This window comes from Erythrolamprus reginae, chromosome 8 (assembly GCF_031021105.1).
Source record: "Erythrolamprus reginae isolate rEryReg1 chromosome 8, rEryReg1.hap1, whole genome shotgun sequence".
NCBI lineage: Eukaryota > Metazoa > Chordata > Lepidosauria > Squamata > Dipsadidae > Erythrolamprus > Erythrolamprus reginae.
In genome coordinates, this window is record NC_091957.1 from 43,281,415 (window position 1) to 43,306,527 (window position 25,113).

Sequence of the window (25,113 nt, forward strand, 5' to 3'; positions counted from 1 at the left end):
GGGGGAGTTAAGATATTCTTCCCCCCTAGGCCATTACATGGTATGTTTGTGTGTATGTTTGGTTTTTTATAATAAGGGTTTTTTAGGTGTTTTTATTAATTGGATTGTTCTTGTTGTTTTACCACTGTTGTTAGCCGCCCCGAGTCTGCGGAGAGGGGTGGCATACAAATCCAATAAATAATAATAATAATAATAATAATAATAATAATAATAATAATAATAATAATAATAATATTAAAAAGTCCCTACACAAGCTTTCTAATTTCCCATCACTAATCTTCAGAACAAATAAACAGGCATTTTTATATCAATCCAATACAGGGATGGGCTCCTCCTGGTTCGGACCAGTTTACCTAAACCGGTAGCTAACCCGCTGGTGATGACACAATGATATCACAGAACCAAATCTGTTGATGCCGGCCCGTGGGTACTACCATCTTTTTAAAAAAATTAAAAATAAAATTTGTTTTCCTGCACATGCGCAGAAGCAGAGTTTCTGGCACTGTGCATGTGTCACAATTTGTTTTCAGTGCGGTTTTTGTTAAAAAAAAAATGCACTGCACATGCGTGCATGCACGAAGCAAGCGTACAGCCACACAGCGCGGGAGGAAGTGAACTGGCAGTGCGGTAAGTTGGAAACTACCCCTGGTCCAATGTATGATTAACTGGATAAGAAACATACTTAGAAGTACAGTGTTCCCTCGATTTTCGCAGGTTCGAACTTCGTGAAAAGTCTATACCACAGTTTTCCAAATATATTAATTAAAAAATGCTTTGCGGGTTTTTCCCCTATACCACGGTTTTTCCTGCCCGATGACGTCATATGTCATCGTCAAACTTTCGTCTGCCTTTAATAAATATTTTTTTTAATAAACTTTAATAAATAAACATGATGAGTAATAATCTAAATAGTTGCTAAAGGAATGGGAAACTGCAATTTAGGGGTTTCAAGTGTTAAGGGAAGGCTTGTGATACTGTTCATAGCCAAAAATAGTGTACTGTATTTACTTCCGCATCTCTACTTCGCGGAAATTCGACTTTCGCGGGCAGTCTCGGAACGCATCCCCCATGGAAATTGAGGGAACACTGTATATTAAGCTGAGTCGTTTATGAAATATACAAAGAGTGTGGTACTCATTGAAGGTTTCACAAATGTAGCAACACTAGGGCTTCATGAGCAATACAGTATGTACAATTTCAAGCAACAGATTATACAGTAACCAGGAAAAACATATATTCCTTATGGATATTTTTTCCAGTGAATGGACAATAGTGGCTCAGCCCTTGTTCTGAAGTATAATATATCTCCAAAAAATTCAAGAGTCCTGTAGTAATTGTCTCATAAATAAAAAATAGGATGTTTAGAATATCAAGAATACTATTTCCCAATGTTCTGTTTTCTGTACAGAGAGGAGAAAAAGAGTTTTCGAACATTAATAGCAACCTTTTGTTATACAGAGGTATAACAAGGATAGAAATGTATTTGGAATTTGATGTTCATGAAAAATGGGTCTTCTCACTTATTTCTTGTGTGATTTAACCTGCTATTTAATAGAAAAAGCTCTAGAAGATAAGAAACAAACTGCCTGCAAAATGTATCTCATTAAAAAAGGATAGCATAAAGGGAATACTAATAGAGAAGAGGAAAAACAACAAATGGTGCATGTTGTATGGAAATCACTTAAATCACTAAATTTCTATTGCTCCTTCTGTTTCTATCTCCCCTTCTGCTGAACTTCATATCCTAGGCTAAGAGTCCTCAAACTTGGCAACTTTAAGACTTGTGAAATTCAATTCCCAGAATTCTCCAGCCAACTATCCTGGCTGGAGAATTCTGGGAGTTGAAGTCTACAAGTCTTAAAGTTGCCAAATTTGAAGACTTCTGTGCTAGGCATTGTTCTCTGTGTATTTGCCTTGCAGTCATTGACTCCTGGGTGACTAACTGGACTAGCTCCTGCAGTTTTATGGCAAGATTTTGGTAGCGGTTTGCCGTTGCCTGATTCCTAGGGCTGAGAAAAGGCTTCACGCCTAAGGTGGGATTAGAACTCTCAGCTTCCTGGTTTCTAGTCTTGTGCCTCAACCATTATGTCAAACTGGACCTTGCTAGTCATCATTACACAAATTTTAAAATGCTGGAATTTAGACTACACGCATCATGAATGGATCTACATCTAACTACCCACATCAGATATTTTTTGGTGCAAAAATGCAGAATAAGAAATATTCTTATACAATGGTACCTCTACTTACGAACTTAATTCGTTCTGTGATCAGATTCTTAAGTAGAAAAGTTTGTAAGAAGAAGCAACTTTTCCCATAGGAATCAATGTAAAAGCAGATAATGCGTGTGATTGGGGAAACCACAGGGAGGGTGGAGGCCCTGCTTCCTCCCAAGAGATTCCTAAAGAGGCTCCATAGAGGCTTCTCCACGCCTTTTCCGGTTACAGTTTCAGAGGCTTGGGTTCGTAAGTGGAAAATGATTTATTTATTTTATTTATTCATTTGTCCAATACATAAATACATAGGAAGAAAAATAGACATGTAGTAATATATATAAAGGTAAAAGTGAACTTATAGGAGAGGATATATGAAAGGAAGGAAATATATATGAAAAGCGAGAGAAATGAAGACAATTGGACAGAGGACGAAAGGCACACCGGTGCACTTACGTACGCCCCTTACTGGCCTCTTAGGAACCTGGAGAGGTCAATTGTGGATAGTCTAAGGGAGAAATGTTGGGGGTTAGGGATTGAGACGATTGAGTCCGGTAATGAGTTCCACGCTTCGATAACTCGATTGTTGAAATCATATTTTTTACAGTCAAGTTTGATTCTTGAGAAGAGGCAAAAAAATCTTGAACACCTGGTTCTTACCTAGAAAAGTTCGTAAGTAGAGGCGTTCATAGGGACATGGAAAGGTTGAACAACGGAAAGGTTGAAAGGCAAGTAGTTTGATGGAGTTTGATGCTTCAACACAGCCATTCCTGCCATCTGAAGGTGGTGGTGGGGAAAAGTTGCAGAACTCTGTTAAAATGGAATTCTAATCTTTTTGTTTTCATCTCAACCTTACAAGCTTGAATCCAGCAGCTTCCTGTCTTTTTGTACCAGAAAACCTTACAGGCTTCTTCAAAACATTGCTGGGATTTAGGATCTGGGGTTTTTATTCATTACAGCTTTAGCTGACAAAGATGCTCTTGCATCACCCATTTGGAAGAGAAAGCTGCTGCAGCTGCTTGCATGATAAAATGGGGAGTGGAGTTAGTACCATTATGATTTTAAAATAAAACATTGTTTTGTTCCTTAGGCGCAATTTTCTTTTTAAATTGCGAGCTTCTGGAAAAGGATAAAGGGAAGAAACAGAATGGAAACAGTTTTAGGGTTTTTTTCCTGGGGGAAGGAAATAGCTCTATTACCTTGCATATATTCTAGTTATTAGAGTAAAGGAGGGGAGAGAAGCAAAATGAGCTGTTACAATAATGGCAGATGGCATTTTAAAAAAGAGAGGAAGGGGGAGAGAAAGAGGATGGGTCAGATTTTTTTTTTTTAAAAAAAACCCATTTGTTCCATTTCTGACCTCAGATCATGCCATGGTCCCAATTAGTCCAAAAACAGTGCACAATTAAATTGATGGTAAGGAACATGAATGCATTTCTACCATCAGCTAATGTAGAGGGGGCGAAATTTTATTTATTTATTTGAGGATAACTGGCCTGGCATACACCACCTCTCTTATTTAAGGCCTTTTGTTTTTATGTACATGATTATTGCATGTGTGGGGTGTTTATTCTCAGTATCTCAGACAGCCACAGCAGGTTGAAGTACGTATGTTGTCATTTTAAGCCATGTAATCAAGAGCTTCAGCATTCATAACAGTAAGCAGAGGTACATGTTAGCATCTAAAAATGTTACTTAAACAGAAAAGTAAGAGGCACAGTTTAATCAGGAAAATGCAGTGTGCACACAGTAATAAAATAGATTTCAGAGGAATATTGGAATATTTAAGTTTTACCACCATCGCCATTCAGTCAAGAGGGTTGTGTTCATTTTACATGAATAGGGAATGATTTTAAAATTAATTGGCAGTGCAATAATAAATCTGAAGAAGTCTATAGCATTTATAAAAAAAGGAAAAAAGAGGAAATGGGAACTGCAATTTAGAAGAGATTGTATCGCACAAGGAACAATAGAGCACACATGCTATAACGTACAATGTTACCTTATGTATGGAATGTAACATTATAAGATTCATAAAACGGAGCATGCTATTCCACGAGAGACACGTCTTTTTGTAGCAATAACGGAGAGGGGCAGCATATAAGTCCAATAAATAAGTAAGTAAGTAAATAAGTAAGTAAGTAGGTAGGTAGGTAGGTAGGTAGGTAGGTAAGTAAGTAAATAAATAAATAAATAAATAACAAACGCTGAAAGGAAAATGAAAAAATCCATGTACAGAGGAATGCAATGTTTCTGCTATTACAGGCCACACGTACTGAATTTTAGGGAGGGAAAAATATCCCAACAAATGAAGGCTGCATAGTATGTGAGGCTAATGTCACTGGAAGGACAATGTGAAGTACCCTCCGATTTTGCTTTGTCAGCAATTCAATCAAAAATTTAATTTAATTTAATTTAATTTAGGCCGCCCAACTCCTGTCGGACTCTGGGCTGCATACAGCAAATAAAAAACAATATAAATAATTTTTAAAAACCTATAATAAAAACATTCATCACTTTTAGGTCGGAGCTAGATGCTATTGCTCAACGACTCCAGGCCTGCCAGCAAAACCAAGTTTTTAAGGTTTTCAGAAGGCCAGAAGGGTGGGGAAGTTGATTCCAGAGAGCCGGAGCCGCCACTGAGAAGACCCTCCCAAGCGGTCCTACCAGACAACATTGTTTGGTCAACAGAACCTGGAGAAGGCCAACCCTGTGGGCTGTAATTGTCAGTCACCAAAACAGTCTATTCTAGGGTTTCCATGCAAAGTATCTCTTACAAGGATAGGGCCAAAGAAAGGGCTTCCACCATATGTTAAAGCCCAAATGAGACTTGGGGAAGGAGAATAATCCTTCAAGAAACTTGGCCCCAGATTATTTAGGACACAGCAAGCCCTTTAAATTAAGCCCAGAAAGAGCAAGATGTTCAGTGAAATTGTGATAAGGCCAGTAACAGAATTTTAACTGGTCCCAGTCAATAACCTGGTCTCAGGGTCGTAGAACAATGGAACTTTCTAGTGCTTTTCACAGGTAGCATTGTTTATATACAGTTTCACAAGCAGAAATGGATTATAACATCTGACATCCATAGAAATAAGAATTTATGTAGCTCTACTTAGTTATAACTTGTCTTACAAACTTAATTGGTTCCAGGATGAGGTTCTTAAAGGTGAAAAGGTTGTAAGACGAAACAATCTTTTCCATAGGAATCAATGGAAAAGTGATTAATGTGTGCAAGCCCAAAATTCACCCCTTTTGCCAGCCGAAGCGCCCATTTTTGCGCTGCTGGGATTCCCCTGAGGCTCCCCTCCATGGGAAACCCCACCTCCGGACCTCCGTTGCCAGCGAAGCACCTGTTTTTGCACTGCTGGGATTCCCCTGCAGCATCACAAAAACACGGAAGTCCGGAGGTGGGGTTTCCCATGGAGGGGAGCCTCAGGGGAATCCCAGCAGCACAAAAACGGGTGCTTCGCTGGCAACGGAAGTCTGGAGGCGAGGCATCCCAGAGGCGGCGGTGGGTTTGTAAGGTGAAAATAGTTTGTAAGAAGAGGCAAAAAAATCTTAAACCCCGGGTTTGTATCTTGAAAAGTTTGCATGACGAGGCGTTTGTAAAACGAGGTATCGCTGTACTTGTAGCATTATGCCACATAAAGCAGCAACAGGAGCTTCAGTGGCGCAGTGGTTACAGTGCAGTACTGCAGGCTATTTCTGCTGACTGCCAGCTACCTGCAATTTGGCACTTCGAATCTCACCAGGCTCAAGGTTGACTCAGTCTTCCATTCTTCCGAAGTGGGCAAAACCCTAGATTGTTGAGGGCAATATGCTGATTCTGTAAACCACTTAGAGAGAGCTGTAAAAAGCACAGTGAAGTGATACATAAGTCTAAACGCTATTGCTAAGTGCTATTGCTAACAACAAGCCCCAATAAACCACCTATATAAGCACAACCACCCATATAGATTTGATAGCAGATTTGTGTACAGAAGGAAGATCCATCGCAGTTAAGGTTAGAAATAAGCAAAAAGAAGCTACTTTTTAATTTTGAAAATCGAAAAGCAATCTTCAAATTTAAAACTCTTGCAACCTCATATCATATATCCCAACAGGAATTAGGAAGCCACACTATTTGTTTGAAGTGTACTCCCAGCTACCATTGTTTGGAAATCAAGGTAGCCACCCAGTTTTGGCATGTTCAAGAAATTGCTGTTAAATTACCCATGACTTAGGACTGAGCTGAAAGTTCCTTTTATGCCAAATTTAACTCAGTTTAGAAACATAGAAATATAGAAGTCTGATGGCAGAAAAAGACCTCATGGTCCATCTAGTCTGCCCTTATACTATTTTCTGTATTTTATCTTAGGATGGATATATGTTTATCCCAGGCATGTTTAAATTCAGTTATTGTGGATTTATCTACCATGTCTGCTGGAAGTTTGTTCCAAGGATCTACTACTCTTTCAGTCAAATAATATTTTCCCATGTTGCTTTTGATCTTTCCCCCAACTAACTTCAGATTGTGTCCCCTTGTTCTTGTGTTCACTTTCCTATTAAAAACACTTCCCTCCTGGACCTTATTTAGCCCTTTAACATATTTAAATGTTTCGATCATGTCCCCCCTTTTCCTTCTGTCCTCCAGACTATACAGATTGAGTTCATTAAGTCTTTCCTGATACGTTTTATGCTTAAGACCTTCCACCATTCTTGTAGCCCATCTTTGGACCCGTTCAATTTTGTTAATATCTTTTTGTAGGTGAGGTCTCCAGAACTGAACACACTATTGCAAATTTGGTCTCACCAGCACTCTATATAGCGGGATCATAATCTCCCTCTTCCTGCTTGTTATACCTCTAATTATGCAGCCAAGCATCCTACTTGCTTTAAGTCAAAGTCATGAGCAAGTATGGCTTGATGGAATAAATGGGTTGTTTCAACCTTAACCCTAACATTAAATATGACTATAGATTACTGTAAGGATAAAATATTTATTCAGCCCTGAATCCTTGTTCCTATAGTGCCTGCCCAATTGCTAAAGAAAGGAGGATTGGAAGCAAAAGCAATCTCAATGGATAAAAATAATCATTTTTAAAAAAAACCAACTGACTTATTTATTTTTCATTTGGGATTTCCAGTGTGACCGAATCATTTTCTTTTTAGCTTGTGCAATTAGTACATCTCTATTAGAAAATATTAGAGAGCGCTACAAGAGTAATAAAATAAGCACCACAGATGGAACTGTGATGTATGGGCAAGCCTCCTATTTCTGCAATTCAGCTTACATCTGCTACTGATGATGTTAATTCTGTACATTGATTTGATTTGATTTGGTTTAGGGTAAGAATCTCATTCAATTAAGCTGTATGAAGATATCTTCCTTAGCCACCTTATAGAGAAGCAATGGCAACCAGCAGCTGCCTAAGGATGCCATAATAATAAATGCTTAAGATGGTGAGCTAGGAATTAGAAGTTGTCAGGTTAGACCTTGTTTTCCAAACGTTGTCAACTTTAACATGCATGTGCCCCGAAGCGAGGAATTATTGGTTAAAAATACACAATTGGTTGCAACAAATAACAGGTACAACTATAGAATTTACCCCAGAACTTTTTCTACTGGGAATATTTAAAAACCAATATAGAAAAAAAACATCAAATATTTGATACTCCATATTACCGGCCGAAAGTTTAATAATCAAGAAAATCTATGAGTGCGCAGAAATGGACAAATTGATGACAGATTTTGCTATCACCAAACTTCTGTGTAAAACCTGCTCTGCTTTACGGAAGAAATTGGCATATTTTTAGCAGGCACATTCTAATACCACATATTAGGAAGAGATAGATTGGTGAGGCTGGTGCCTACAAATAACATTAGATCACATGCTCTTCCTTCAAATGACTAACGCACACACATCCCAGTTGAAGTATTTAACAATTGTTTTTAAAATATGATGATTATCTAAATCAAATCAATTATTCTAGAATTTTTAACTGGATATTTTTAAGAGTTTTTATTTGTTCTGGTGTCTGGACTTTGACTGTAATAAACCTGATTTCATTGAGATAACCTCCCTGAGTTTACACAGGACAAACTTTGCACAAAAGAATTAAGGGATACACACGCTTCAGGACTGAAAGACTAGATAATAATATCAGAGTATTTGAACTCCAATAGGACATGCTACAAAGAGATTGCCTTGAAAAAAGTAGGACTTCAATTGCATTGTTGAGAAAGAAATTATTGAGTTCACATACATCAAAAGTGTTGAGACCATCTCAGAAGGTCTCAATAAACACCATGGGTTTTTAACACATTTTAGCACATTACAATTTATAAGGTATTTGTAATCTCTCTGCTATGAGGCCTAACAGACCTCCCTGATGAACTGAGCTTCAGCTCAAAATTAATGCTTTCTAATGAAATGTATTAGTTGGAAAATGTGCTACCAGTCTCCTGATTTCAATCCAGTTCCAAAATTCTCTACAGAACATCTTACTCTGTAATATTACATTTTGCAGAAAACTGAATTCCAGCTCCTGTATTGCTTTGTTTTATAATGAATTGCTATTGAAGATTGGTGGGCTTCTTGATGATTTAAAGAGCATACGAGGACGCACTCTAGAAAAGGAAGAATGAGAACTTTTCTTTATACCATATCACTCAAAAGTTCATTTGCTCAATCAGTTTTATCTATTATCATCAAGAAGATATATAAAATCCAAAGCGGGAGGACTCAACGTAATTATATTTAAAACCAGATATTTTTATATATGGGTGAAGGTTTGCTCTGTGTGCTTTTTATATGTTTTTGTTTAATATTATCTAAGTATTAGAGTAGTATACGGACATAATTTGTATCTTACTGTTTCTTTTGGTATTTGTTATATTTACTAAGAGCTTTACTGCTTTGTCAGTAAAGAACTTTTAACAATAGAAACAAATATTCTACTAGAACTCTCTGCTGAGCTGATGAATTAAATATTAAATAACGAATAAGTGTGGAACAAATTAGACACAAAGGGAAAAAACCTGGAGTTTACTTTAGACTTAATTCAGTCTCCCAACTTTTTTTATTTATTTATTTTTTATTTATTCTTTGTCCAATATACAATACATATGGAAGACAATAGACATTAAGTAATATATATAACGATAGAAAGTAAAAACGAAGAGAAGTAGATGGGAGGGAGAGAATATATATGATATAAGAGATAAGGAGAGAATATATATTATATATATACTGTGTATATATATATATATATGTGTGTGTGTGTGTGTGTGTGTGTATAGACACATAGACAGACAGACAGACAGACAGACAGACAGACAGACAGACAGATAGATAGATAAGGAGAGAATATATATGATATATGAGATAAGGAAAGACAATTGGACAGGGGACGATAGGCACATCAGTGCACTTATATATGCTCCTGTATTTTTGTTTCGTTTTAGTTTTGCACAGAGTATATGCATTCTTTTACCACCAATGAACTATTTTACTTAGAGTAATTTATTAATATTTCATAGACAAGGCACATTTGAAATCATGCAGACCAAAATAAATAAAATAAAATAAAATAAAATAAGTAAATAATCAAATTTATTGCAATTCTGATTATGGTGCGCCACCTAGAGGAAATATTCAGGTGATGCAGATTCATCAATGAAATTGAATCTGAAGCCCACAGAATTTTTCTAGAGTTCCTCATTTTACAAAATAAGCAAGGATAACTGTATTTAGCAGGCAAAACAGACTGGTGTGTTTGAAATGCTGAGAGAGGGTCAGGAAACAGCAGAGAACAAATGAACAGAAGAGAAGGCAAGGCTCTTAACAGCAACAAACAATTGTTTGATGGTACAGTTCAAGGCAACACATGTAAGCACTTTATAAAGACATTTGCTGCATTGTAGTTTTACACACAAAATAGAGGAGTGTGTGATATAAATCACTTCTCCCCCAGTAATGCAGAAACACCCCCCCCCATCAGTTGTGGGCAGGAAAAAAACAACAAATACAGTACTGTAAGAGATTCAAACCATTTTGTGGTCTACCATGCCACCGAAAGTTAACCATTTTTACAATTTTTTTAGTCCCTGGAAGGTGACAACGAACTCACAAGTTACCTAGTGAACCATTGCACCAATCCTGTGGGTTGTGTTTTGTTACAAGCTAGATGTGTCTGTTTTTTGAGTAATGTATCAGAGGCAGGTATTGTTTGTGTTTTTATTTTGATTTATAGGTTACAATATATACAGACAAAACTGACTGCATAAATGCCACCTCTCTAAATATTGAACATATTCACCAAATTTAAAACACGTTTATTTATTTCTACCTCACTTTTAATTTTTTTAAATAAATAACTCAAGACAGTGAACACACACAATACTCCTTCTTCCTTTTCTCATAACAACCCTGTAAAGTGAGTTGGGCTGAGAGAGTGACTGGCCCAAATAATATCCTATTTTGTACTATTTTCTGGCTTTGATTGTTAAATCTTAACAAATGCTTGAAAAATTGTATCCATAGATATTATGACCACCATTTCACTTAGACATTCCTTAATTTCTGCTTCCTTCAAGGCACTCTCATTATTTATTTGTTTGTTTGTTTGTTTGTCTTTTATGCCGCTCCTCTCCGAGGACTCAGGGTGGCTTGCAACATATAATAAAACAATGTATAACATTTTAGATCCAATTAATTAAATATAAAATCTAAAAAACCCAAGTCATAAAAATTTGCAGTTTCCAAATGCTTTTCAGAGGTAGCCCCATGTAGAGAACTTCGAGGTGATAAGGGCATGAATGACTGTGAGTAGAGACTCCCTTTCCAAATAGGGCCGCAACTGGTGCACCAGGCGAACCTGGGCAAATGCCCCCCTCGCCACAGCTGAAAGATGATGATCCAAAGTCAGCTGTGGATCAAGGAGGACACCCAAGTTGCGAACCCTCTCTGAGGGGGCCAGAAGTCCCCCCCCCCCCGGGTGATGGACGGACAGATGGAAGTGTCCTTGGGAGGCAGCACGCACAGCCACTCCGTCTTGTCGGGATTAGTTTGCACCATGCTGTTAATTTTTTTTTTCTAAAATCAGCTACAGCAAAGGAGCTGGCAGACTCTAAGAAACGTATCAATGAACACCCAGATGAGCATAGAGTAACATCAAGATTAATATCAGACCAACAATCAAGAAGTAAAAAAATACCCCAACCAAGGAATGGCCAAACTAACAGTAAACAACCCAATCAAAGAACTGCCAACATCACTTTGTTGCCCCAGTTGTTAAGTGAATCACTGCAGTTAAGTTAGCAAAAGTTGCCACGATTGTTAAGTGACTTGGGTTTTCCCCTTGACTTTGCAACAGCGTGGTCAATGCCTGGAAAGCACTACCCGACTCTGTGGTTTCATCCCTCAAATTTTAACCTGTCTACTGTTGACCTCACCCTAAGACAGTGATGGCGAACCTATGGCACAGGTGGCACAGGTGGCATGCAGAGCCATATCTGCTGGCACGTGAACCGTTTGTCTGTCTGTCTGTCTGTCTGTCTGTCTGTCTGTCTGTCTGTCTATCTATCTATCTATCTATCTATCTATCTATCTATCTATCTATCTATCTATCTATCTATCTAGTCCAATACGTAATACACATTGAAGAGAAAGATATGTAATAATATAAGTAAAGAAAAGAATAGAAGAAAAGATATAAAATTATAGGTGAACATATTTGAAAGGAAGAAAAGATAAATGAGATAAGGAGAGACAATTGGACAGGAGACGGAAGGCACACCGGTGCACTTATTTATTTATTTATTTATTTATTTATTTATTTATTTATTTATTTATTTATTTATTTATTATTTAGATTTGTATGCCGCCCCTCTCCGCAGACTTGGGGCGGCTCACAACAAAGTGGAAAACAATTTATAACAAATCTAAATTTCTACTAAAAACATTTTAAAAACCCCATTTTCTAAACACACATACATACACACATACCATTCATAAATTGTATATGCCCGGGGGAGATGTCTCAGTTCCCCCATGCCTGACGACACAGGTGGGTCTTAAGGAGCTTACGAAAGGCAAGGAGAGTAGGGGCAGTTCTAATCTCCGGGGGGAGTTGGTTCCAGAGGGTTGGGGCCGCCACAGAGAAAGCTCTTCCCCTGGGGCCCGCCAACCGACATTGTTTAGTTGACGGGACCCGGAGAAGGCCCACTCGGTCGCTGGGATTCGTGTGGCAGCAGGCGGTCTCGGAGATATTCTGGTCCAGTGCCATGAAGGGCTTTAAAGGTCATAACCAACACTTTGAATTGTGACCGGAAGTTGATCGGCAACCAATGCAGACTGCGGAGTGTTGGTGAAACATGGGCATACCTAGGTAGGCCCATGACTGCTCTCGCAGCTGCATTCTGCACGATCTGAAGTTTCCGAACACTTTTCAAAGGTAGCCCCATGTAGAGAGCATTACAGTAGTCGAACCTCCAGGTGATGAGGGCATGAGTGACTTTGAGCAGTGAGTCCCGGTCCAGATAGGGTCGCAACTGGTGCACCAGGCGAACCTGGGCAAACGCCCCCCTCGCCACATCTGAAAGATGGTTCTCTAATGTGAGCTGTGGATCGAGGAGGACGCCCAAGTTGCGGACCCTCTCTGAGGGGGTCAATAATTCCGCCCCCAGGGTAATGGAAGGACAGATGGAATTGTCCTTGGGAGGCAAAACCCACAGCCACTGCGTCTTATCCGGGTTGAGTTTGAGTCTGTTGGCACCCATCCAGGCCCCAACAGCCTCCAGACACCGGCACATCACTTCCACTGCTTCGTTGACTGGACATGGGGTGGAGATGTAAAGCTGGGTATCATCAGCGTACTGATGATACCTCACCCCATGCCCTTGGATGATCTCACCCAGCGGTTTCATGTAGATGCATGCCCCTTACTGACCTCTAAGGAACCTGGAGTGGTCAATCGTGGATAGTCTAAGGGAAAAATGTTTGGGGTTAAGGGTTGACACTACTGAGTCCGGTAATGAGTTCCACGCTTGAAACAACTCGGTTGCTGAGTTGCCCTAGTTCAGTTCCAGTGTGCAGGCCAGCTGCTTTTTGGCTGATACAGAGGCTCTGGGAGGGCGTTTTTGGCTTCCAGAGAGCCTCCGGCGGGATGGGGGAGGGTGATTTACCCTCCTTCAGCTCCAGGGAAACTTTTGGAGCCTGAGGAGGATGAAACACGTGCCTACTGGGCCCATCAGAAGTTGGGAAACAGGCCATTTCCAGCCTTCAGAGGGCCTCCGGGGGGCAGGGGTAGCTGTTTTCACCCTCCCCAGGCATTGAATTATGGGTGTGGGCACTCACACATGCACAATAGCGTGCGCATACACTCTTTCGACACCCGAGGAAAAAAAGGTTTGCCATCACTGCCCTAAGAGGTCTCTAAGGGCATGCAGAAATGTACCAGCGTGCCTACTGTCCCTGTCCTAATGCTCCCTTTTATTTTTATTCATTTCATGTATTCAAACTATGTATACACTTACAGGTATTATCTAATACAAGATTGACAAAATAAATACATTAAAATTATTTAAAATGAGACCCCATGACCCAGGGATATTGCAATCATCATCAATATGAGTCAATTGTCAAGCATCTGAATTTTGGTCACGTGTCCATGGAGCTGTTACAACAGTCAAACAGTCATAAAGGTGAAATTCAACCATAAGGGTTTTTTTTCCCAGTGCCATTGTAACTTCAAACAGTCATTAAAAGAACTGCTTCAAGCACTACCTGCATTCTATAAAATTATTCCTACCCCTGATGTTATATTTAAAATATTCATTTAAAAGTTAGGTAATAAAAAAATATAAAAGAACACATATATTCAGGAAACCAGGCTGCTTTTAATGTACACTACTGTACTGCATTTTAAGGATATGTGTCAGCAAGTGAACAGCTGTTTGAGAAAATTACGTACCATCAGTGATACGTGCAGCAGAGAGACAGAATTAGCTGGGGAGATACTGTTATATGGGATGCCAAACCAGGATTTATTTAATGTCCTTTGGAAAATATCCCACGGTCAACCCTCCACATCGGCAAAAAGAACCCAAACCTCATATACGAACTGAATAAACAATCTCTCACTGCCAACCCACACTCAGTAAAAGACTTGGAATTGTAATATCGAATGACCTAAGTGCTAAAGCCCACTGCAACAATATCGCCAAAAAGGCTTCTAGAGTTGTTAACCTGATCCTACGCAGCTTCTGCTCCGGCAATCTCACACTACTCACAAGAGCCTACAAAACTTTTGCCAGACCCATCCTAGACTACTGCTCATCTGTCTGGAACCCATACCACATCTCAGACATTAACACTCTTGAAAACATCCAAAGATATTTCACCAGAAGAGCCCTTCACTCCTCCACTCGAAACAGAATATCCTACGAAAATAGACTAACAATCCTGGGTCTAGAAAGCCTAGAACTACGGCGCCAAGAACACGATTTAAGTATTGCCCACAAGATCATATGCTGCAATGTCCTACCGGTCAATGACTACTTCAGCTTCAACCGCAACAACACAAGAGCACGCAACAGATTCAAACTTAATACGAACCGCTCCAAACTTGACTGTAAAAAATATGACTTCAACAATAGAGTTGTCGAAGCGTGGAACTCATTACCGGACTCAATAGTGTCAACCCCTAACCCCCAACATTTCTCCCTTAGACTATCCATGATTGACTTCTCCAGGTTCCTAAGAGGCCAGTAAGGGGCGTACATAAGTGCACTAATGTGCCTTTCATCCCCTGTCCAATTGTCTTTCCTTTATCTCATATATCATATTTTCTTTCTTTCATATATCTTCTCCTCTATGTTCACTTTTACCCTTATATATATTACTTCATGTCTATCTTCTTCCTATGTATTTGTGTATTGGACAAATGAATAAATAAATAAAATAGAATAAATAAAAATATGTTGCTTTGGGAATTTAACTCTTTATCGGGTTAACAAAGCTCGGAGGAAGGCCCAGTTAAAGCTACCTAATAAGTTGCAGATGAGAAAGATTAGGAAGGCAGCAAAATAAAATAATTTGTTTGTCAGAAGCTGAGTCACTTCTTCTCCTGGCCACACCTTAAATACTTCCTTATGAGGGTGGAGAAGTTGCACTGCTTGTTTCTTAACACAAGTGCAGGCATAATTTCCGGAAATGATGGTCTTCTCAAAAGCAAAGCCATATTCTAGACGTGTAAGTTAAGTCATCCTTTGACTTCAGCATGGCTTATGTGTATTTTGACACTTAAACTGCCCTAAAACCTAAGGAAATTAATGTCTGTAATTTAAATAATAACCTTGAAGATAACCTTGAAGACTCAGACTCAGTTCCTAAATGACTGTTTATGCAGTTAGAAAAGTAAATTGTTAGAAAAGTAAATTGTCACTATTTCTTCCAGATTTCTGTCTAGCCTACAATCCTAGGATTTCCCAGTTAATCAACATGTACCATCTAATGGGGGCTGACCTTTTTTAACTTTCAAAATCAGCCAAAGCTGGCTTAGTGCTGCCATCTGCTGGAAGAATAATTATCTATCTATCTATCTATCTATCTATCTATCTATCTATCTATCTATCTATCTATCTATCTATCTATCTATCTATCTATGATCTATCTATCTATCTATCTATCTATCTATCTATCTATCTATCTATGATCTATCTATCTATCTATCTATCTATCTATCTATCTATCTATCTATCTATGATCTATCTATCCCCCCACCTCCCTCCCTCCCTATAGCTATAAAATCGCTTTGTATATCAATGCTGCCCAGAGTTGTTTGATAGTGAGATGGGCAACATATAAATTTAATAAATAAATGGGGAAAATAGCAATGTCACAGAATTGTCTTGTACAGACATGCATTATAGGCCATTGATGATCTATATTTCAAACTTGTAACATTTAGCCTCTTTGTGCTCTTATAAATCATAACCTTATAAATCATAACCCACCCCCACAAAATGTCCCTAAATTCAAACAATGAATATTTCCTCTCCACCTCTCTGTTTCTTTGTCTGTGTCTAGCAGACAGGAAGCAGCAGGTGAAGCTAGGCAAAATCACACCAGATACCTGCACAATTAGCACAGGAGCCCCCCAGGGCTGTGTGCTCTCTCCACTTCTCTTCTCTCTGTACACCAATGACTGCATCTCAAAAGATCCCTCTGTCAAAATACTGAAGTTTGCAGATGATACAACAATGATAGGTCTCATTCAAGACAATGATGAATACAGATGGGAGGTTGAACAACTAGCTGTGCATTCAGAACAATCTTGAACTAAATACACTCAAAACTGTAGAAATGGTGGTGGATTTTAGAAGAAAATCTCATATATTTCCACCTCTTACAATACTAGACAACACAGAATTTCTTAATTAATTTATTAATTGGAGTTATATACCGCCCCTCTCCGAGGACTCAATAAAGTTCTTCAAGTTTCTAGATTCTATCATATCTCAAGACTTCTATCATATCTCAAGACTTGTGCTTAAATAACCAAGAAGAATCAGAATTTTATGATATCTGGCAGAAAGTATATACTTGGTGGGAAACAAGGAAAAAGGGATAAGTGTGTTGTTACATTATTTTGAATATTTGAATTTAGTAGTAGAACTGTATTAGACGGTAATTATTTACCAATATAAACATAAATTTCTCCTTCTTCTCTAAAAATTTTTCTTTTCTTTTTATATACAATTTTATAAACTTTGATATAGTTTTAGATTTATTATATTAAAACCGATATTCTCACTTTATATATTTACATATACTTTATAGATGGAATTTTTCTTTTATTATTATAATGACTTCTACTTTGAGCGGAGCGACTGTAGCTCCACTAAATGTTGTATGTTATGTTTGTTATGTCTGTTTTTTGAAAAATTAATAAAATATTTTTTTAAAAAAAGAAAAGCTGGCATGCCTTAGCAGCTGGCTCACATTTGCCAAAGGGGCTGGATAAACAGGATACCAATTATTCAGGTGAGGGGCAATGATGAGTATTTACAGCTGCTTGGGCACCTCCCTGTTACCTCTACAGGGTCCCTTGTAAGCAAGGGGGTGGGGGCGGTGCTGAGAGACCTATTTAAGGGGTAGCCCGCCACCATGCCAGTCCTTTTCCCCTTTTGCATCGCCCCTCAAGTCGGAAAGAGCTGCTGATTCAGTCCTACAGAGGAATTATTGAATTTGTCATCTGCACCTCCATAACTGTCTGCTTTGGCTCTGCAACCTAACTAGACAAACAAAGACTTATACGGATAATTAGAACCACAGAAAAAACAACTGCTACCAGCCCACCTTCCATTGAGGACCTTTATCTGCACAAGTCAAAAAGAGGGTTGTGAAAGTATCTACAGACCCCTCACATCCTGGACAGAAATTGTTTCAACTTCTACCCTCAAAATCATGCTATAGGGCACTTGCACATCAGAACAACTAAACACAAGGACAGATTTCCCCAAATGCCATCACTCTGTTTAACAACTAATTCCCACAACACTGTCATATAATTTGCTAAGACTGTATTACTATTATTCTTCTCATCCTTCCTAGTACCTATCTCTTCCCACTTATGACTGTAACCATGTTGCTTGCATCTTTCAATTTATATTGTTTTTATTTGTTTCCTTATACGATTTGATAGCTTATTAGTAACTTTGATTATCACTAGGTGCAAAAAAGGGCAACAAGTATGATCAAGGAAATGGAGCACCTCCCTTATGAAACCAGGTTACAACGCCTTGGTCTCTTCAGCCTTGAAAGAGGGTGTTTAAGGGGTGATTTGATCGAAGTGTATAAAATTATGCAAGGGATAGAAAGGGTGGATAGAGAAAAATTCTCTTATCACACAATACTAGGACGAGGGGGCACTCCCTAAAGCTCATAAGTAAGAAAGTGAGGACAAATAAAGGGAAATATTTCTTCACCCAGAGGGTAGTTGGTTTATGGAATTCACTTCCAGAAGAGGTCGTGACAGCTGTCAGCCTGGAAAGCTTTAAGGCAGGATTAGACAGATTCATGGATGCCAAGTGTATCGGTGGTTATTGAAACGGATGTCTACGTGCCGCCTCTATGTTGGTTGAGGCAGTCAGGATTCCCTTGGGTCCCATTTGTTGGGGGTCAAGGGAAAGGGAGGGTTTTGCCTTCTCTTTCTGCCCAAGATCCCCATGGACAATTGGTGGGCCACTGTGGGACACAGAATAAGTATTGCCCACAAAATCACAGAATAAGTATTGCCCACAAAATCATTCACTGTAATGTCCTTCCGGTCAACGACTACTTCAGCTTCAACCGCAACAACACAAGAGCATGCAACAGCTTCAAACTCAATGTTAATCGCTCCAAACTTGACTGTAAAAAATATGACTTTAACAATCGAGTCATTGAAGCGTGGAACTCATTACCGGACTCAATAGTGTCAACCCCCAACCCCCAACATTTCTCCCTCAGACTCTCCACGATTGACCTCTCCAGGTTCCTAAGAGGCCAGTAAGGGGCGTACATAAGTGCACTGATGTGCCTTTTGTCCCCTGTCCAATTGTCTTTCCTCTCCCTTTTATCATATATATTCTTTCCTTCCCACCTACTTCTTTTCCTCTTTACTTCCTATCTTTTATATATCACTTAATGTCTATTCTCTTTCATATGTATTGTATATTGGACAAAGAATTAAAAAAAAAAAAAGAATGCTGGACTCGATGGGCTTTGGCCTGATTCAGCATGGCTCTTCTTATGTTCACTAAATGGTGTATTTTTAAATTTTGATGAATGTATTTTATTTTCCTTATGTACACTGGGAGCATATACACCAAATGCAATATCCTTGTGTATCCAATCACATTTGGCCAATAAATAATTCAATTCTATTCTATTTCTAGAATAAAAAGATGAGTTATCCACAACTACTTCAGGACTTGAAAGAAAGTAACTACTGTTTATTTGTTTATACACAATGATAAAATGTTTCTGATAGTTCCGTCCCAATAGTCTCAAAATATTTTGAAAAGACTTTTTCTCATCATGTCATGGCAGAAAGCCAATGTTCTCTTACTCTTTCCACCCATAGATAAATATGTTCTTATTTTTTAAAGAAGATTTCGATAACTATTTATCTCACATACCTGATTCTGGACATCTTATACTATTAAAAGCAATAAAAAACAATAATAATGACCTCCACTGTCCCTTCTAGCTCTATTCAGATGGATATAGAAAAATATATAAAAAAGAGAAGAGCTGGAAAAAAGATCACAAAGCCACATTCTGACATTCAACATAGCTGAGCGATGGGTTTTGTCCCATATGTGGGTCACAGGCCTGCTCAGACAGCCACTACTTTATTTTATTTATTTATTTATTTATTTATTTATTTTGTCCAATACACAATGAGGGTTTTAGTGGGTATATATCTATATACACATAGTAAAATACATGATGAAGGTTATAGAAGAGATACTCATAGTAAAATATATCTAAGAAATAATAGAAAAGAAGGTATAGTAATAGAACATACCAATGAAAGAATAGAAGAAGAGATATAGGATATAGGGCCTTAGGGAGGCCCAACAAAGATGGAGCCAATCTGAGCTCTGGAGGGAGAACATTCCAGGGGGTGGATGCCATGGCAGAAAGGGCTCTCATTCTGGGCCTTGACAATCACACCCCTTAGCTGACAGGACACAGAGCACACCCATCCTTCCTGAATGGATGTGTCAGCTAAGTGCAAACAGGGAGAGATGGCCCTGTGAGAGAGATGGCCCTGTGGCCCTGTGACCTTGCTTGCAAATAACAGTTATTAGGGATCTTGAAGGTCTTCTAGTCCAACCCCCTGTTCCAGCAGAAGAGTCTATACCGGTGATGGCTAACCTTTTTCTTACATGCCAAAAATGTGAGCACAAAGGCGTGCTAATGTGGGTGCATGCAGGCACACAAACCCCCACATGTGCCACACTGTGCATACATGCATCCCTGTGCATGTGCCCCCCGTTGGATCCTTTTTCACTCTCAGGCTTCCATAAAGCCTCCAAAGTGCAAAAAAGGGCCCAGTGGGAAAACCTGAAGTTCCATTTTTCCAAAATTCCGGTTTGCCCGTTGGGCCGTTTTTTGCATTCCGGAGGCTTCAGGGAAGCCTCCTGAAGCCTAGGGAGGGTGAAAATTATTATTATTATTATTATTATTATTATTATTATTATTATTATTATTAATTAGATTTGTATGCCGCCCCTCTCCGGAGACTCAGAGCGGCTTACAACAATACATAATACAAATCTAATGGTTAAAAAAGGACAGTTTAAAACCCTTATTATAAAAACAGTCATGCATCCCAAACAAACCATACATAAAATGAAACGGCCCGGGGGAATCAATTTCCCCATGCCTGATGGCAGAGGTGCATTTTAGGAGTTTGCGAAAGGCAAGGAGGGTGGGGACAGTTCTGATCTCCGGGAGTTGGTTCCAGAGGGTCGGGGCCGCCACAGAAAAGGCTCTTCCCATGGGCCCCGCCAGACGACATTGTTTCATCGATGGAAATTGCTCTCCCCAAGGTTGAAAATCAGCTGGACAGCGTCCACATGCATGCTGGTGCTGACATAGGACAACGCCTTACATGCCCTCAGATACGACTGCGTGTGCCACCTTAGGTTCGCCATCACGGGCCTATACAACCATTTCAGACAAGTGGTTGTACAGTGGTGTCTCTACCTAAGAACGCCTCTACTTAAGAACTTTTCTAGATAAGAACCGGGTATTCAAGATTTTTTTGCCTCTTCTTAAGAACCATTTTCTACTTAAGAATCTGAGCCCGGAAATTTTTTCCAGGAAATTTGAGAGCAGCACGAAGGCCCGGCCAGTTTCCTACCATTCCCCCTGAGTTTCTCTTTCTGGCGCAGTGTATGGGAGGCGCGTGATCCTCTTTGCTGTTTCAGAGTCCCTCTTTCTTTTTTAAAAAAATCTTTAAAGTTTTGGATTTTTTTGATTCCCCTCACTTCACCTTCTTCCTTCAGCAGTGACTATCCTCCTCCTCCCACCCAAATTCCGAGCTTTTATTTCTTTCCTAATGGGTTTGCACGCATCATTTGCTTTTACATTGATTCCTATGGGAAAAATTGCTTCTACTTACGAAGTTTTCTACTTAAGAACCCGGTCATGGAACGAATTAAGTTCTTAAGTAGAGGTACCACTCTACAATCTTTTCTTAAAAGCCTCCAGTGTTGGAGCACCCACAACTTCTGGTGGCGAGCCATTCCACTGATTAATTGTTCTAACTGTCATGAAATTTCTCCTTAGTTCCAGATTGATTCTCTCCTTCAGAACCAACTTAGATCTAAGGAAATCGGTTCTGTCAATGTAGCTTTACAGTAAAGTAGAATTAGCTCATCTGTTTGTGACTTCTATCTGGTTCTCAACCTAGAATTATAGGAAAAACCTTGGGTGACTAAGAGAAGAGGCACTGCCAGGGGAATGGTCAGATAAAAGACAACATAGCCCACTGCTAGATAATGGGAGAGGCAAGAGGATCAAAAGGTGCCTTTCCTAGTTTTAAATTTCAATTCCCCTTTGTAATGGTGCATGGGAATGGCCTTGAGAAGATAAAGGAAAGAGATATAGCCAAGGGAACAATCAGATAAGAGATAGCATAGTTGTCATCTCTTATAGTAGCCTCAGGTTGGATAACTGGCAGGGCAAGGGTCTTAAAAGGGACCCTCCCAAGTTTCTTGGGCTGTAATGGAGACGGTGGTGGGAGAGAGCTGTACTTTCAGATTTGCAAGATTCTGTCAATATAGCTTTATAATAAAGCAGAATTGGTTCAGGGCGTTGTGATTCCTATCTGGTTTAGGAAGGCCAACACAAACAATCAAAGTTATGTCCCAAAAAGTTACTAACCTTATCACAAAGATTGGCAAGCCCTCCATCTATTTTTTACAGGAAGGACCACAAGAACACAGGAGGCTCATCTTGGGTGCCTATCAAAAGCGCAAAACAATTTCCCAATGAATTATAATTTCACTCATAGTAACATCCATTCAGTGTAGCCCCAGGAAAAATAAACCCAAACTTGTGTTGGCTTCTATTGGGGTGGTAATTCTGCAAAGTATTTGGGCAGCAAAATGGAATGGTTTGCTTTTTTTTCTGGGTCATTTTACTGCTTCCTACACCAAGCAACTGCCTAGAGATTTTTCTAAAGCGTATGTATCCAAATATATATAATATTTTGGATGTTTGCATGGTAGTACACAGACTGTGAGATGTATACAGAATATAAAGCTATGCAGAGAAATGCGCCTTCATGTATATTTTTTTCTTATTACAACATATCTCACAGTGCTTTTGTGGTTATTGTGGGGAAAACAGGAGACAAGAATATTTTGCATGTTCACCACCTTGAGTTATATATACTGTAAATAGTAAAACGGCAGGATAATACTGTAATCATCTCCCCCTCCCCTTTCCAGATTGGAGTAGCATAGAACATCTAGTAAATAAATTAAGATGTGTATATGCACACAGAGGAATACAGGTTTTTGTGTGTGAGTGTGTGTTTTCTGAGCTTGGTTTGTTTTTTTATTGACATTTCGTTACTCAAACTAGATAACATCATCAATACTAGAAGGTTTGTGTTAGTACTATGTACAAAACAGTTGGGCTTGCAATATATAAAGAAGCTAACAATGAATGTTTGTTTGTATTGAAGTGCTATAATTTTAAGAGGTAGTGTTGCAAATTGCCGTAAGAGGGAGCCAGAAAGCATGATTCCCTCTCTCTCTGTTCTTTTTGCTGATTCAATAAAATTGAAATGCTTTTATATTGATTCATGTTTATTTTTGTTGTGAGCCGCCATGGATCCCTGAGGAGTTGGACCGCATAGAAATGTATGTATGTATGTACATGTATGTATCTATGTGTGTATGTAAATAAATAAATAAATAATATGTTGTGAGCCACCCTGAGTCTTTGGAGAAGTGCGGCATATAAGAGAATTCAGAGAAATTAAAGAAGCAGCTGTAGAAAGTGCCCAAACATTAATAGTTTTAGGTTGGAAGGATGCAACAAAATGAACAATACAAAATTGGTACATGTACATGGTGGAACACATTCAGTTTGAAATTGTGGATATAAAGATGAACAAGATTAATAAAACTATAAATTGCAGGAACTAATGGGACGATGGGACAGGGTTAGGGGCTACATGGTTTGTAGAATTCGAGACTAAGGTATAAAGAATAAATTGGAATCACTCTATAATTTATAAATATTGTAATGTTCTTGGTTTAAAATGCTGTAAATAAGGTACATCCTCATTTTTGTAGAGGGGTTTGAATGTTGTGGGGTGGCAAGAGCACACATCACTGTGCAATGTATTTTATGTAATATGTGTTATTATAAAAAATCATAAAAAATTTATCATAAAAAATTATATATACTGTATATCTATAACATGTTTTTGCTGATATATATCACATGTTTTTTGCTGAAATTTTAAAATTAAGGGAGATTAGGATGGCACCATTTCGGCCTTGTTCTATATATATATTCAGCAAAATGATGTTATAGATATAAATTTTTATGATAATTTTTTAATTGATTTTTTATAACACATACTACATAAAACACATTGCAGAAGATATATAGATGTATATATATCTTCCCGTGACAGGGTATGGTTAGCTGATGAGGCCAGAACAAGGCTGAAATAGATCTATCCTAGTCTCCTTTAATTTTAAATTCAGCAAAACCATGTGACATATACATATATATATGTGTGTGTGTAGATATATATAATTACACTTGGCCAATAAAGAATTCTATTCTATATATAAATGACACCCCCCCCCCAACAAATATATTATCCTGAGGGAGAGGCCCAATGGGAGGCGGGTCTGGAGCTTTCCTCCTGCCCCGGCCTACCTCACCGGGCTGTTGTGGGAGAGAGAGGCCGCCATCCTGGGGCGTCCCTCCTCTACAGGCCGCGGCAGGGCTGGGCAGGGCAGGGCCGGGCGCGAGCGTGGCTGGGGCGCAGGCCGCGGCCCTCTTTCCCCGCCTCTTCCGAGAGCGGCCTGCACGCCCGCCCGTCAGGCTTCGCCCGCCAGGCCCGCTCGTCGCCCCCGCGCGGCCGGAGGCTCCCCGAGGCTGCCCCAGCAGGCTCCTCCGCCCGAACCCCGCCGGCTCCCCTCGCCCGGCTCTCCTTCACGACGACAACGCTGCCGCTACTGCTGCTTCTTCCTCCCGCAGTCGTGGGGAGCGCCTCGCCGGGCGGCCCGTCCCGCGGCCAGCGTAGCTCCATGGGGCCGGCGGCGCGGCGGCGGCGGAGGGCGAAGGCGGCCGCCCAGACTCCTCGCCCCCATCGCCGCCGGCGGCCGTGAGAGAGAACTCGAGACTGAGGGACACACACAGAGAGACAGAGAGAGAGAGGCAGAGAAGCGCCGCCCGATTCGGACCCGCCGCCGCCGCCCCTCCTGACGGGCCTGCGGCTCCGGGCGGACGGAGGATGGCGGGGGCTCCGACCCAGCTGGAAGCCGGTGAGGAAAGGAGGTTTGCTGGCCGGCCGGCTGGTGTGTCTGTATGGGGGGGGGGGGGGGTTGGCGGGGGTCTTGGCCGGCCTGCAATGACCGCCTCTTTCCCATTGCTTCGCCCGCAGAGCTCTACTACCTGATCGCCCGCTTTCTCCAGTCCGGACCCTGCAAGAAATCGGCCAAGGTGAGGGGTCGGCGGGGGGGCGGGGGAGAAGGAAGAAATGTGAGGGGCAAGAATGGGGTACCCCAGACCCAACTGGGGTCGCGGACCCCCCCATCACCCCTTTGTCTCTCTTTTCTCCCCTTCGTAGGTGCTGGTGGCTGAGCTGGAGGAGCACCAGGTAA

The 25,113-nt window shown here is 40.0% G+C and overlaps 1 protein-coding gene and 1 long non-coding RNA gene across 4 annotated transcripts in view; one reads left to right on the top strand and one right to left on the bottom strand.

The window, feature by feature from the left end:
- Positions 1-24,248, bottom strand: part of LOC139171507 (uncharacterized) — a 38,375-nt gene extending 14,127 nt beyond the window's left edge. For 2 of the 3 annotated variants that reach the window (XR_011559760.1, XR_011559758.1), the window contains exons 1-2: positions 24,164-24,232; positions 22,142-22,221 (exon numbers count right to left, since the gene is read on the bottom strand). This is a non-coding gene — a long non-coding RNA (uncharacterized lncRNA). Of the gene's footprint in view, positions 1-22,141; positions 22,222-24,163 lie in introns of all 3 variants that reach the window. The other variant, XR_011559759.1, reaches the window with a different exon arrangement.
- A 296-nt stretch (positions 24,249-24,544) lies between these two features.
- The window catches only part of BRWD3 (bromodomain and WD repeat domain containing 3), a 96,588-nt gene continuing 96,019 nt past the window's right edge, over positions 24,545-25,113 (top strand). The window contains exons 1-3 of the mRNA XM_070759784.1: positions 24,545-24,774; positions 24,894-24,952; positions 25,080-25,109. Of these exons, the coding sequence (XP_070615885.1) occupies positions 24,744-24,774; positions 24,894-24,952; positions 25,080-25,109 (120 nt within the window). The 5' untranslated portion in view covers positions 24,545-24,743. The remainder of the gene's footprint in view (positions 24,775-24,893; positions 24,953-25,079; positions 25,110-25,113) is intronic.